This window comes from Piliocolobus tephrosceles, chromosome 21, assembly GCF_002776525.5.
Source record: "Piliocolobus tephrosceles isolate RC106 chromosome 21, ASM277652v3, whole genome shotgun sequence".
Classification (NCBI taxonomy): Eukaryota; Metazoa; Chordata; class Mammalia; order Primates; family Cercopithecidae; genus Piliocolobus; species Piliocolobus tephrosceles.
This window is the reverse complement of record NC_045454.1, coordinates 2,843,641-2,856,978: the sequence shown is the minus strand read 5'-3', so window position 1 is coordinate 2,856,978 and position 13,338 is coordinate 2,843,641. Positions and strand designations below refer to the sequence as shown.

Below are 13,338 nucleotides of genomic sequence, written 5' to 3'. Positions count from 1 at the left end.
GGGCGCGCCCACAAACCCTCGGCGGGGGGGGACAGAGAAGGCTCCGACAAAAAAAAAAAAAAAAAAAAAAAAAAGGTTTTTGTAAATTCGGCAATTGGGAAAAGAGCCAGGTAGACTTTCGAAGGTGTTACATTTGCTGCAGGAAAGAGTTAAATGGCCTAGTCCTGGAAAGGCTTTATTCTAGGCTGGGGCTATGCAAATTATGCAGGCCTTCTATGCTTCCTGGCTTGAGGGAAGCCTTCCTTGTCCTTGAGGTAACTTGTGGGTCTCAGTCACTAGAACAGCCCACAGCATCCCCGTCTCAGTCTTGCATCTGCAACAAAACAGAACCACTGGATGTTTAGGGGAAATGGGAGGGAACGGACCACTGGTTTCCCTTTGCCTTGCAGCAGCTACAGCTGGTTTCCTGGGGTTGGGTGAGGATCCCTTTGTTCCCCTCCCCCATCCATTTTCTTGGTGGGCAGAGGGGCAAGCAAGTGGGAACTTGTAACTTTGGCATTCTAGGAGCTGTGAGGCAAGCCTAGCCTCTCATATTTGCTCTTTCCTCCCCCAGCTCTGCCATCGCAGGACTCTGCCCTTCCCCAAGAGAGGAACCAGGAGGAGGACCTATCAGCCCTTGAAATTCTAAAAGTCATGTCCTTTGTGAGTTTTAAAATCCCACAAATATTTGCTTTCCTTATCTTGAAACTTTCCACCGGGGTTCCATCCAGGAATTTGGTTCTCAGACTTTCCCATTTTAGGGATTAAAAGGACCAGGCAGGAGTCCCCTCTCCCGTTGTTCTCTCCTCTCTGACAAATGCCCACAGATTTATTCTCTATAGCATTCTGCATCTCCTGATGGTTTTCGTCTGCTAGGAGGAGAAACTCATTTCCCTGTATGAAAGAGAGCATCCTTTGTAAGAACTGAAGTTTGAAGAGATGGAAATGAACGCTTAGGAGCAATCGCATATAGAAAAGCAGGGGAGGTGGTGTTGGTTGGTTTCAATTTCAGCGCATGGTACAGTGTCCTGCTTTGGGAGTGATTAATGATTGGATATGTAATTGAGGTTTGGCTGGGAATCCATCAAGATTCGATGCCAGAGTTAAAGTCTAGTTTGATGTTGAACAGAGCATTTGAATCTGGGACATCCTCCATTAGTTTCTTTAGCTTAAGAGCAAGAAAAGTACAGAGCTGAGGATGGTGAGTGATACAGAAAGTGAGAGGATCGGCTAGGTGGGTGAGTGGTCAGGGCTTGGAAAAACCTTAGAGATCTGATCCAACCTTGGGATCCAAAATAAGAGGATGTTTGGGTCATTCATTTCACTTGATAGAAAATTGTACACTCAATAAAAGTGATCCCCCTGGTTTTTCCCATGAAGAAAAATGCTTGTGTTATGTTCCAACATAGTGATGAACTTTCATCTCCAAGAAATTCTTGACTTATATGAAAATCTTGTATCTAAGATAGACAACATGTTTCCATAATTTAAAAAAATAAAATAGTTGGGGAAAATCCATCAGAAATATTTTTTATTGTTATTGTTATTCCAAAAGATAGAAATGATAGGTCTCACCTTGAGAATTTATTGTATGCCAAGTACAGAGTGGGCAGTGTGCTTTATTACACTGTTTCTTAAAATAAGGAAAACTCCGTTTAGCTTGATTTTAATTTTCATCCCAGACCTGTACACAGAGCTTTGATTTGCAGTTAAAAGGGAGTGTTGGCCGGGCGCGGTGGCTCAAGCCTGTAATCCCAGCACTTTGGGAGGCCGAGATGGGCGGATCACGAGGTCAGGAGATAGAGACCATCCTGGCTAACACGGTGAAACCCTGTCTCTACTAAAAAAAAAATACAAAAAACTAGCCGGGCGTGGTGGTGGGTGCCTGTAGTCCCAGCTACTCGGGAGGCTGAGGCAGGAGAATGGCGTAAACCTGGGAGGCGGAGCTTTCAGTGAGCTGAGATCCGGCCACTGCACTCCAGCCTGGGTGACAGAGCAAGACTCCGTCTCAAAAAAAAAAAGGGAGTGTTTGAGAACATTTGAACATTCTGTTTTACTCATACCCATTTCTTCTGTCACTTTTCACATTCGGTCCCACCCTTCTTGTTCAACAAAACAACCCCCCTCCTGCAAAGACCTGCCCCACCTCCTATCATCCCACTGTGAACCATTGGAATACATATATATCATACATGCCTGCCATTCCAGGGGTCAGAATTGTTCAGGGATGTGGCTATAGTCTTCTCCCAAGAAGAATGGCAGTGTCTGGCACCTGCTCAGAGGGATTTGTACAGAGACGTGATGTTGGAGACCTACAGCAACCTGGTCTCACTGGGTAAGGTGATCTCGTCTGTTAGTTTGGAGGTTATCCTTGGGCATGTTCCTTCCTGGACAGTTTTTGGGTGCTTTTCAGTCTTATGACTGGTCATTTTTGAGGGGTTAAAGGGCAGCGCTGTCAGCTGAAGCTGCATCTTCCCCTGCCCTCAGGCAGTTGTACCATCTTCCTCTGGCACTTCCTGCAACTGCCTCTCCTGCTTGATGACCAGGTCCTGGATCTGAATTCTGGGGCCCCCACACCATAACCAGGTGACATGTTTCTTCTCATCTCCAGGTCTTGCCATTTCCAAGCCCGATGTGATCTCCTTCCTAGAGCAAGGCAAAGAGCCCTGGATGGTGGAGAGGGTGGTGTCTGGAGGTCTGTGCCCAGGTGAGTGAGGTATCAATGGGAAGGGAGTAGCCACTGCAGGTATCAGGTCAGCTGGAAGTAGCCCTTTGTCTTAGAAAATCTTCCCCGCAGGTTGCTACATTCAAAGCTTATGTCTTAAGTGTTGTCATCCTCTCCTCCCAACCTCCATTCTCTGAAAGGCCCCAGTGTGTGTTGTCCCACTCTATGTGTTCATGTGTTCTCATCATTTAGCTCCCACTTATAAGTGAGAACATGCAGTTTTTGGTTTTCTGCTCCTGTGTTAGTTTGCTTAGGATAATGGCTTCCAGCTCCATCCATGTCCCTGCACAGGACATGATCTTGTCCTTTGACCATTTTTCTAAAGGAATGTGTATCGGTTTGTTTGAATTTTGGAGAGTCAGTTAACAAGTACTTACAAGCTTTTATTAGGCACCATGGAATATGTCACAGTATACATTGATGAGGCAGGCAGACATCATCCTTGCTTTCAAGGAACTTACACTGCAGTGGGAAAATAGACATGAAATCATACAGACACATGGACATGAGCTAATATGTGAAAGAAAAAGAACAGGTTGAGTCAGGGTCCAATGGCCTCTTCAAGGATAAGGCGTTTCAGTTGAGACATGGAAGGTGTGATGTAGCTGGGGAATACCAGTTGCAGCCAGTGTGAAGGACCTGAGCAGGGAGCCCTTGGTACCTCTGAGATAATGGATGGCCTCTGTGGCTGAGGTCAGTGAACAAAGGGAGGAACACAAAGAAATACCCTGGGGCCGGGCATTGTGGCTCATGCTTATAATCCCAGCACTTTGGGAGGCTGAGGCGGGCAAATCACTTGCCTAGCCGGGCCAACGTGGTGAAACCTCATCCCTACTAAAATCACAAAAATTAGCCTGGTGTGGTGGCACATGCCTGTAATCCCAGCTACTTGGGAGGTTGAAGCATTGTTTGAACATGGGAAGTGGAGATTGCAGTGAGCCGAGATCGAATTACTGCACTCCAGCGGGGGCAACAGAGAGAGACTCTGTCTCCAAAAGAAAAAAAAAAAGATAAGCTAGGAAACGCAACCACATTAAGAAGTTTGGGCTGTGCACTGTGGGCAGAGGGAAAGCAGTGTAGAAATAGAGCCAAGCCATGATTTTATGGTCCACCTTGAGAGGATATTAACTATTGTGCTTCTCACGTATTATTCACCTGCTAGTTTCAGAAGTCATTGATAGTTTTCCCTTGGATCAGATATGATTAATAGTTACAAAATAGTGATTTTTTAAAACCTTTATTCTTCTTTATTAGATCACATACTCCTGTAAAGAAGAGCTTTCTCCCTTTCACCAGTTGTTTCTTCATTTATATCATATGGATTAATAGTAGGTGGCGTATTTTTTCTCATCTCCAGGTCGGAATAAAATAAATCTTATTTTATCTGGTAACAGATGATTACCCATTATCATTATTTATCACAACATTCATGTTTTTCCAAATTTGGCCAGTGACACCCTTTCAGACTGGCTCTTGGGCTCTTTGGACATAATCTCCCCCACCTTTTTTTTATAAGCACGTGTTTAACTTTTTTAGTTTTAACAATTCAGTAAAAGCTAGTCAACATTAGTACAGAACAAGTCCACACAGTTGACAGCCACGTACATAAATGCAAGAATACCAAACCTCACACGAACCAAAAAGTATCAGCTCTGACAATGTTGACTATTTAGCTGTGACTAGTAGGTCATAAATCTTCGCCTGAGCAAGGTACACATGCAAATGTTTTTTACAACAAGATTAAAACAAGAATTTTATGTTTCTAAAAGGAGAAGCATAAAAGTCAGTGTGTCGAAGAACATAAGGATGTGATAGAAAAGAGATTTGAGCCGGGTGCAGTGGCTCATGCCTGTAATCCCAGCACTTTGGGAGGCCGAGGCGGGCGGATCACCAGGTCAGGAGATTGAGACCATCCTGACTAACACGGTGAAACCCCGTCTCTACTAAAAATCAAAATAATAGCCAGGTGTGCTGGTGGGCGCCTGTAGTCCCAGCTACTCAGGAGCCTGAGGCAGGAGAATGGCGTGAACCCGGGAGACGGAGCTTGCAGTGAGCTGAGATTGCACCACTGCACTCCAGTGTGGGAGACAGCGAGACTCCATCTCGGAAAAAAAAAGGAGATTTGAGTGGGCACAAAGTTAGTGCGTGTTAATACTTTTACATATAAGAATGTGATAGAAAAGAGATTTGAGTGGGCACAAAGTTACTACATCATGTTAATACTTTGACATATTAAAATCCCTCTGCAGCCAGGCGCAGTGACTGACGCCTGTAGTCCCAGCTACTCAGAAGGCTGAGAGAGGAGGAAGACCTAAGCCTAGGAGTTTGAGGTTATAGTATTACTGTGATTGTGCCTCTGCACTCCAGCCTGGGCAACAGAATGAGACCCCATCTCTCAAAAAAAAAAAAAAAAAAGAAAAATATTTTGGAAGCAAACTTTATATAGAATGTTTGTATATAGGTTTTTTTTAAAAGTCATCAGTGTCATCAGTAAACTAAAATGAAGATTGTGCTTTTGTCTCCAAACTGATTGTAATATTTTTGAGTCGAGTCAAAACATCTCAGAAACATCCAGTTACTGTTGATGACAATGAATGTGACATGCTGACAGAATTTAAGAGGGTACAATTTTTCACTGGTGAGAGCCGAAAAAGCTTGGTAATTTTCAGTAATGTTGGGGTCACTACAGTGAATAGATCTGCAAAACGACATATCTTAAATCCAGACAAATGTTATGAATACTGGTTCTGTTTAATAAATGACCAATGTTTGTATAAAAATACTTAACGTAGAATTCTCTTCTGCTCTTTCACCCTCAATAAATGCTATAAAGTGCATTCACAAAGAGCCATATTAAGATAAAGCTGCTGCACAAAAGATCCCCACTCATATGTACTGAAATGAGTAGGATCACACTGGAGTTTAATTGTGCACACTTTATATACCAGTATAGCAGCATCCTTAGCCAGAAGTCTCAACAGAATTATCATGAACGTGTTTAAGGGTTATGTACATATATCAATTTAAAGTATTAAAAGGTACATTTGAACTGAATGGCAACATTTAAATATCCTTGTTAGCACATCAACTTGAGTCTTTCTATGATGTATGATTCAGCAAATTAGGACAGAATCAAAGTCTCATCAAAAAGTCCTTTGAGACTGGGCATGGTGGCTTACGCCTGTAATCCCAGCAGTTTGGGAGACCAAGGCAGGCGGATTGCTTGAGCCCAGGAGTTTGAGACCATCCTGGGCAATATGGCGAAACCTCATCTTTACAAAAAAATACAAAAATTAGCTGAGCACGGTGGTGCCCACCTGTAGTCTCAGCTACTTGGGGGCCTGAGGCAGGAGGATCGCTTGAGCTCCAGGAGGTTGAGGCTGCAGTGAGCCGAGATCATGCCACTGCACTCCAGCTTGGGTGACAAAGTGAGAACCTGTCAAAAAAAAAAAAAAAAAAAGAAAAATGTACCTTGTTCATTTACAAAAGTGTAAATCAAAAATTACCTGCTGAATTAGACAGCAGATAGCCCCTTTTCTATAACTGTATACTGTTGTTATTAACATAATGTGGTTCAAATGGTTACTGTGGAAACAAGCAGAGAAAAATTCAGAAGTGGTAAATGTTCCCCCTTTGAGCAAACAATATCTAGGTATGATAAACAGGCAGGTTCATAATAAATCACTGAAAGGACAGTTGAATTCTAGCTGTCTTCATGTACCACAAAGTTAGGGAAGATATGAGGATGTGTTCGCATCACTGGAGTGACCAAAAATCAACATTTTACTGCTGTCCCAAACTATTAGTAGTTTGTCCCTAATTATTAGCTTTTGAGTTTGGTGTATTTATTTAAATGTCCAAATTATGCTAAACATCAAGCACCTGTTAGAAGTGGAAAATAAAATATTTTAATGCTAAGACTATACGTAAGATTTTTAGGTGTTGTTTCATTGGTTGCACGAAACAGTGACTTCTGCCCAAATAACTTTAAAATACTGTGTCAGATTTTGTAAAGAAATGTGAAAACATAGAAAACATCATTATTTTTGCTATTTTGCAACCTTACAAGTTAAATAGAAGCAAGAAGTTCGAAATTTATGACTGGTAGTACTATCTTTGGAAAGTTATATAATAGTATTTAATCAGGAATGGCTTTATTTACAGGAGTAGAAATGTGTTCGTGGAATAAATAACACTATACCCTGCTGTAAATCAACAGAGCTCAACTGTGCAAGGTGGATGTGGTAGAGAAAATGGCATTTTGGAGAAAAGAGTGCTTTAAAAAGACACTTCCTTGGAAGCAGCCAAGATTTTTTTTACATTGCCAAAAAGACCAAGTAATACGTGTTCACTTTAATTCCTACAACCAAAAGCCCAGTTAGGCAGTTAGCTTGTCTCAAATGTGTTTTGTTCTGTACACCAGGTTGGCTTTAATATTCCGCGGTCCACTGCAGTTTCTTGGTTTTCCTTTTTCTGTAAGATGGCTGCCACATGTCCCAACCATTGAGTAGATCCATGCCCTCATAGGTAGATAGGTGGCTGTGTTTGGAAACTCTCTCACTAGCTGAGTTGTTAGACCACAGGAGAGACCCGTAACCTTCCTCTTGAACAGCCAAACACAACGTCTGAAAAAAATACCTTTGTGTACTCTTTACATAGTCTTGTTCTTACAATGTCATGTGTATACACTATAGTTGTGGCACAAGTCTTTGAGGTGACAGCAGCCAGCATTATTCCCACAAAACCCAATGTTTCTTTCACAGTCTTTATCGTCTTCCATTGTAGAAGCAATCTTATATTCCAGTAATTTTAGCTTAATATTTTCACAAATAACAAAATGAATAATAGTATCTGGTCTGCCACCGTATGAAACCTGTATGTGCCTATATGGTCCTCCAAGGCTGTCTGTTCCATACACGCCATGAATACATTCAAAAGCATCCATTCATTTTCTCTCATGGCTCCTTGTGTCAAGCTCTATCTGAATCTCTTTAAGTCAACTGGGGTTAGTTGCTATAAGTACAGTAAAACCTGCCACTGTAGCTGAAATCATGGACCAGATAGAATCACAGTCCCTTATACCATTCAACTTTTTCATGCGGTTTGAATAATTAGCAAAGCATGTTGCTCTAGAAGGACCCACCCTCCATCAACTGGCCTAATCCTCTAAACAAGGAACAAAGCCTTTCTTTTTCCAAAGTCACCTTTAAGAAACAGGTTCAGGTAAATAAATGACATTTAAGAAATTTAAGAAATGTCATTCAGTTGACAATGGGCTTCAGCCCTGGTGTTCAGCTATACTTCAGATATAAAAAACACCATGGTGTTCAGCTAAACTTCAGATATAAGAAGCTTCACAAAAGAATACAGCAGCCATGTCATTCTAACTTCTAGCAGACATGAGACTAGCTGCCACTGTACCAGCATGTTCCTCTGGCTCATTCTCCTGCATGTCTTCCAGGCGCTGAGGCAGGTTGCAGATCCAACCACACACTTCCTCCATCACTTTTATTTTTATTTTTTTAAACTGCAGTAAAATACAAGATTTACCATGCTCACCATTTTCAAGTATACAGTTTAGTAGTATTAAGTACATTCACACTGTTGTGCAACCATCATCACTGTCCATCTCCAGAACTCTTCATCTGGAAATCCCCATCATCTTTTAAAAATTCACTCTTTTGGTGGCATAATTTACAGTCAGTAAAATGCATTTTTAAAATGTAGTATTAATGAGTGTTGACAAATTTATACACCCACATAACCATCACCTCAATCAAGATGGCAAACATTTCCATCAACCCAAAAAGTTCCCTTGTGCTCCTTCCTGCAAAGTCCCTCAAACCAATGATTTGCTTTGGTTTCTGTCACTCTATATCTGTCTTTTCTAGAGTCTCACAGAAACATTTATTGTCTTAAAAAATATGGTTCAACAGTGATTCTGACCCACACCTTTATTTTTTTTAAAAAACGAGTCTCCCTCTGTCACCCAGGTTGGAGTGCATTGGCATGATCATCGCTCACTGCAACCTCGAGCTCCTGGGTTTAAGCAGTCTTCTTTTCTCAGCGGGGACTCCAGGCATGTGCCACTGCAGCTGGCTAATTTTTAAAAATTATTTTGTAGACATGGCATCTTGCTATGTTGCCCAAGCTGGTCTCAAACTCCTGGCCTCAAGTGATTCTCCCTTCTTGGCTTCCCAAAGCCCTGGGATTACAGGCATAAGCCACCATGCCCAGCCCCACACTAACATTTTAGAATCACTTTTATAACCTCTCATTACCTCCCTCATCTCATTTATGTTATTTTCCTTTCACTGTACTACTTGTCCGTTTTCTAATTGCTTAGCTACATTCAAGAGTTAATAGGCATTGAGTCTAAACCTTCCAATTCTTACTTTAGTTCCTTTATTTGGAAAAAACAAACAAACATACTTGCTTTTCTCATTCTTTTTCAGTATTGGAGTACAGATATGATACCAAGGAATTATCTCCAAAGCAGCATGTTTATGAAGTCGAATCACCCCAGTGGGAGATAATGGAAAGCCTTACAAGTTATGGTCTTGAGTGTTCAAGTTTCCAAGATGATTGGGAATGCAGAAGCCAGTTTGACGGACAACAGGGAAATCCAGACAGACATTTCCATCAAATGATCATCAGACATGAAGAAATGCCCACTTTTGACCAGCATTCATCCCTTACTTTTTATCAGAAAATTCATACTAGAGAAAAAACTTTTGGGTATAATAAATGTAGAAAAGACTTCTGGCAAAAGGAACTCCTTATTAATCATCAAGGAATTCATCCTAATGAGAAACCCTATAAATGTAAGGAATGTGGGAAGGCCTTTAAATATGGCTCACGACTAATTCAACATGAGAATATTCATTCTGGTAAGAAACCCTATGAATGTAAGGAATGTGGAAAGGCCTTCAATTCTGGTTCAAATTTTATACAACATCAGAGAGTTCATACTGGTGAGAAACCATACGAATGTAAAGACTGTGAGAAGGCCTTTAGTCGAAGCTCACAGCTCATTGAACATCAGCGAACCCACACAGGTGAGAAACCCTATCAGTGTAAGGAATGTGGCAAGGCCTTCAATCGGATCTCACATCTTAAAGTACATTATAGAATTCATACTGGTGAAAAACCCTATGCATGCAAGGAATGTGGGAAAACCTTTAGTCATCGTTCTCAGTTGATTCAACATCAGACTATTCATACTGGCAAGAAACTGTATGAATGTAAGGAATGTGGGAAGGCTTTTAATCAAGGCTCAACTCTTATACGACATCAGAGAATTCATACCGGTGAGAAACCCTATGAATGTAAAATATGTGGAAAGGCCTTTAGAGTGAGCTCACAACTCAAGCAACATCAGAGAATTCACACTGGAGAGAAACCCTACCAATGTAAGGTATGTAGTAGGGCCTTCCAACGGGTCTCACATCTTACTGTACATTACAGAATTCATACAGGTGAAAAGCCATATGAATGTAAGGAATGTAGGAAGGCTTTTAGTCATTGCTCACAACTGATTCATCATCAGGTTATTCACACTGAGAAAAAGCCCTATGAATATAAGGAATGTGAGAGGACCTTGAGTCATGATTCGACTACCGTTCAACCTCAGAGAATGCATAATAGAGAAACACATGTGAATATAATAAATGTAGAAAAGCCTTCCATCAGCACTTACCCCTTACTAATCATCAGAGAATTTATGTTGGCAAGCAACCATATGAGTGGAAGTAATGGGGAAAGCCCATTAGCTTAGGCTAATCATGACGTAACTCCTCCCTCTTCGAGAAAGACTTGAAGAATGTAATGCCAGTGACAATACCTTCATTCAGAGGTCATCCTTGATCATAAGTCTGAAAATTCATATCAAAGAAAATTTTATGGATGTAAATTGTTCAGACCATGATTGTCAAAGAAGCAGGGAAAGGTTGGAAGAAATTTTATTTCTAACACATTCCAGAATCACATTTTCTAACCACAGTGTAGTGATTTTATCAAGAGCAAAAAGTTTTAGTTTTCTTACAAGTTAAAAAAACAGCCAAATTATCATTTGCTTAACAAAGAAATCATGCAATTACCATAAATGGTAATGAAAATAATGAATTGAGAGTTTAACATGCCAAGAGATGTGAAATGTGGCCAAAGAGATGTGAGGGGAAGGGGAAATCCAAAGCTACACTGGAGGAATTTTTACAGCCTTTGAATGCATGCATAGACGTGAAAATCTGAAAGATAAACTCATATGCACTAAACATACTATTCAAGACTACCAAATACCCAGGCAGTGAAAGAAGAAAGTAACAGAAAATGATAAAGCGACCATCTTACAGTAATCTTGGTTTTTGTTTCTTTATGATCCAGAAATAATCTAAATTTAGGAGAATATATCTTAATTTCCACGTCGGTACATTGTTTTATGTGACTGGCACAGACAACCATTGATTGCCATCCCAGCAGCCATACCCAATTCCCCTTGTTATTGGCAGCATCTGTGTCTTGCCTTAGACTCTGAGGATATCAGATGGTAATTTTCCAGTCTCCTGTGCAGCACAGGATGGCCAGTATCTCCCAGTGTTGCTCAGTGGGATCTGCCAGGGCTTCTGGGAAAGGTTTTCCTCATTCGGAAGAGACAGGTTTCTCATGAAGACTTCCTCCTCTCTCGCTTCCTGCTTTAAACATTTTTCTGTGAGAACATGACGCCTGGAGCTGCTACAGCTATCTTGGAACCAAGAAGAGAAGAAAGTGGACCTCAGAGAAGCTGACCCAGAGCCTAAGAAGACTCAGCTACTCGGCCAATTCTGGAACTGCCTTTTTGATGCCTTGTTATGTAAGAAAAATAAACCTTGATTGCTCACTTTTAGTTGGGTATTTTGTAAATTCGTAGCCAAAGGCATCCTAAGTGATATAATATCCAATTTAATTTTATTATGGTTGGTAAATGTGGCCTGAAGTTGCCTACTTTTTTGAATTTTACTTTTTTTTTTGGATATGGTGTCTCATTCTGTCACCAGGCTGCAGTACAGTGGCACAACCTCTCCCTCCTGGGTTCAAGTGATTCTCCTGCCCCAATCTCCCCAGTAGCTGGGACTACAGTTGCCTGCTACCACACTCAGCTAATTTTTGTATTTTTAGTAGAGATGAGGTTTCACCATGTTGGCCAGGATGGTCTGGATCTCCTGACCTTGTGATCCACCCACCTCGGCCTCCCAGCACTCCCTGTAAGTGCTGGGATTACAGGCATGAGCCAGTGTGCCGCCCAATTTGACTTTATTTATTTTTGTGGTTAAGTACAAGATTGATTTCTATATATGTTCCATGAACATTGAAAAAATATGTATTCTGCATTTTCAGATACAAGTTTCTAAATAAGTCCTTTAAGCCACTAGATTGCAATGGTAAAAATCTCCATGTTTTTACATAATTTGGTATGCTGGATCAGAATTTCCTAAAATATTTTTGCCAACACCTTGAGTTTCCAGACATTTATGCTTTTTAATTTATATTGTTTGACTTACAGGGACAGACTACTAACCCTCGATTTAGGAATTATACCTTTATTTTTACATAATATCCCATTTTGCCTAGTGCAGGGTCTAAAAACCAAATCCAGCCTGCTGCCTGCTTTATAAAGTCTGAGTGTGACACATTGCATTTATAGTCTACAACTGCTTTGGCTTCACTACAGCAGAGCTGAGTAGTTGCAACAGAGACTGTGTGGCCACAGCACCTATATTTATTTTAATTCATTTATTTTGAGATAGCATCTCAAACTGGAGTGCAGTGGCACAGCCATGGCTCACTGAAGCCTCAACCTCCCATTCAAGCAGTCCTCCTACCTCAGCTTCCTGAACAGCTGGGACTACAGGCATGTGCCACCACACCAGACTTATTTAAAAATTGTTTTGTAGATACAGGGTTTTCTTATGTTGCCCAGGATGGTCTCAATTTCCTGGGCTCAAGTAATTCTCCCACTTTGGCCTCACAAAGTCCTGGGATTACAGGTGTGAGCCCCTGCACTTTGCCTTCTCTGGTTTTTTAATTAAGTTTGGGCCAGGCACTATGGCTACCGCCTGTAATTCCAACACTGGGAGGCTGAGGCAGGAGGATCACTTGATACCATGAGTTCTAGACAAGCCTGGGCGACAAAAGGAGACCCCATCTCTAAAAGAAACAGAAATATTAGCCAGGTGTGGTGGCATGTGCCTGTAGTCCCAACTACTTGGGAGGGTGAGGTGAGAGGATCATCATTTGAGCCCAGGAGTTCAAGGTTACAGTGAGCTGTGATCATGCCATGCACTCCCGCCTGGTCTACAGAGCAACACATTGTCTCAGTTTAGTCTTATTGGCAGCAGATGACTTGCCATTGGCAAACTCGTGCTATGAGCCAGAACCATAGATTTCTGAAGATCAATCTCCGCAGATACTATTATAAACCTTCTACCAATATGGTAGTTATGGCTCTCCTTGCTTTTGATGCCAAGAGCTATCACCTGGCTGCTGCCATTATTCTGAGATCCTATCATTCCCATTGCAACTAGAGAGCCCAGTTCCCTAACAGCACCTCTTGCAGCCAGCTCTCGCCTAGGGGCAGCCACTATCGGCCATCTCCATGA

At 41.5% G+C, this 13,338-nt stretch overlaps 1 protein-coding gene across 2 annotated transcripts in view; it reads left to right on the top strand.

The window, feature by feature from the left end:
* Positions 1-11,023, top strand: part of ZNF582 (zinc finger protein 582) — a 12,639-nt gene extending 1,616 nt beyond the window's left edge. For both annotated transcript variants that reach the window (XM_026457547.2, XM_026457546.2), the window contains exons 2-5: positions 554-642; positions 2,188-2,314; positions 2,591-2,686; positions 9,160-11,023. In XM_026457547.2, coding sequence (XP_026313332.1) covers positions 634-642; positions 2,188-2,314; positions 2,591-2,686; positions 9,160-10,481 — 1,554 coding nt within the window. In that variant the 5' untranslated portion in view covers positions 554-633 and the 3' untranslated portion in view covers positions 10,482-11,023. The remainder of the gene's footprint in view (positions 1-553; positions 643-2,187; positions 2,315-2,590; positions 2,687-9,159) is intronic.
* Positions 11,024-13,338: the final 2,315 nt, after the last annotated feature.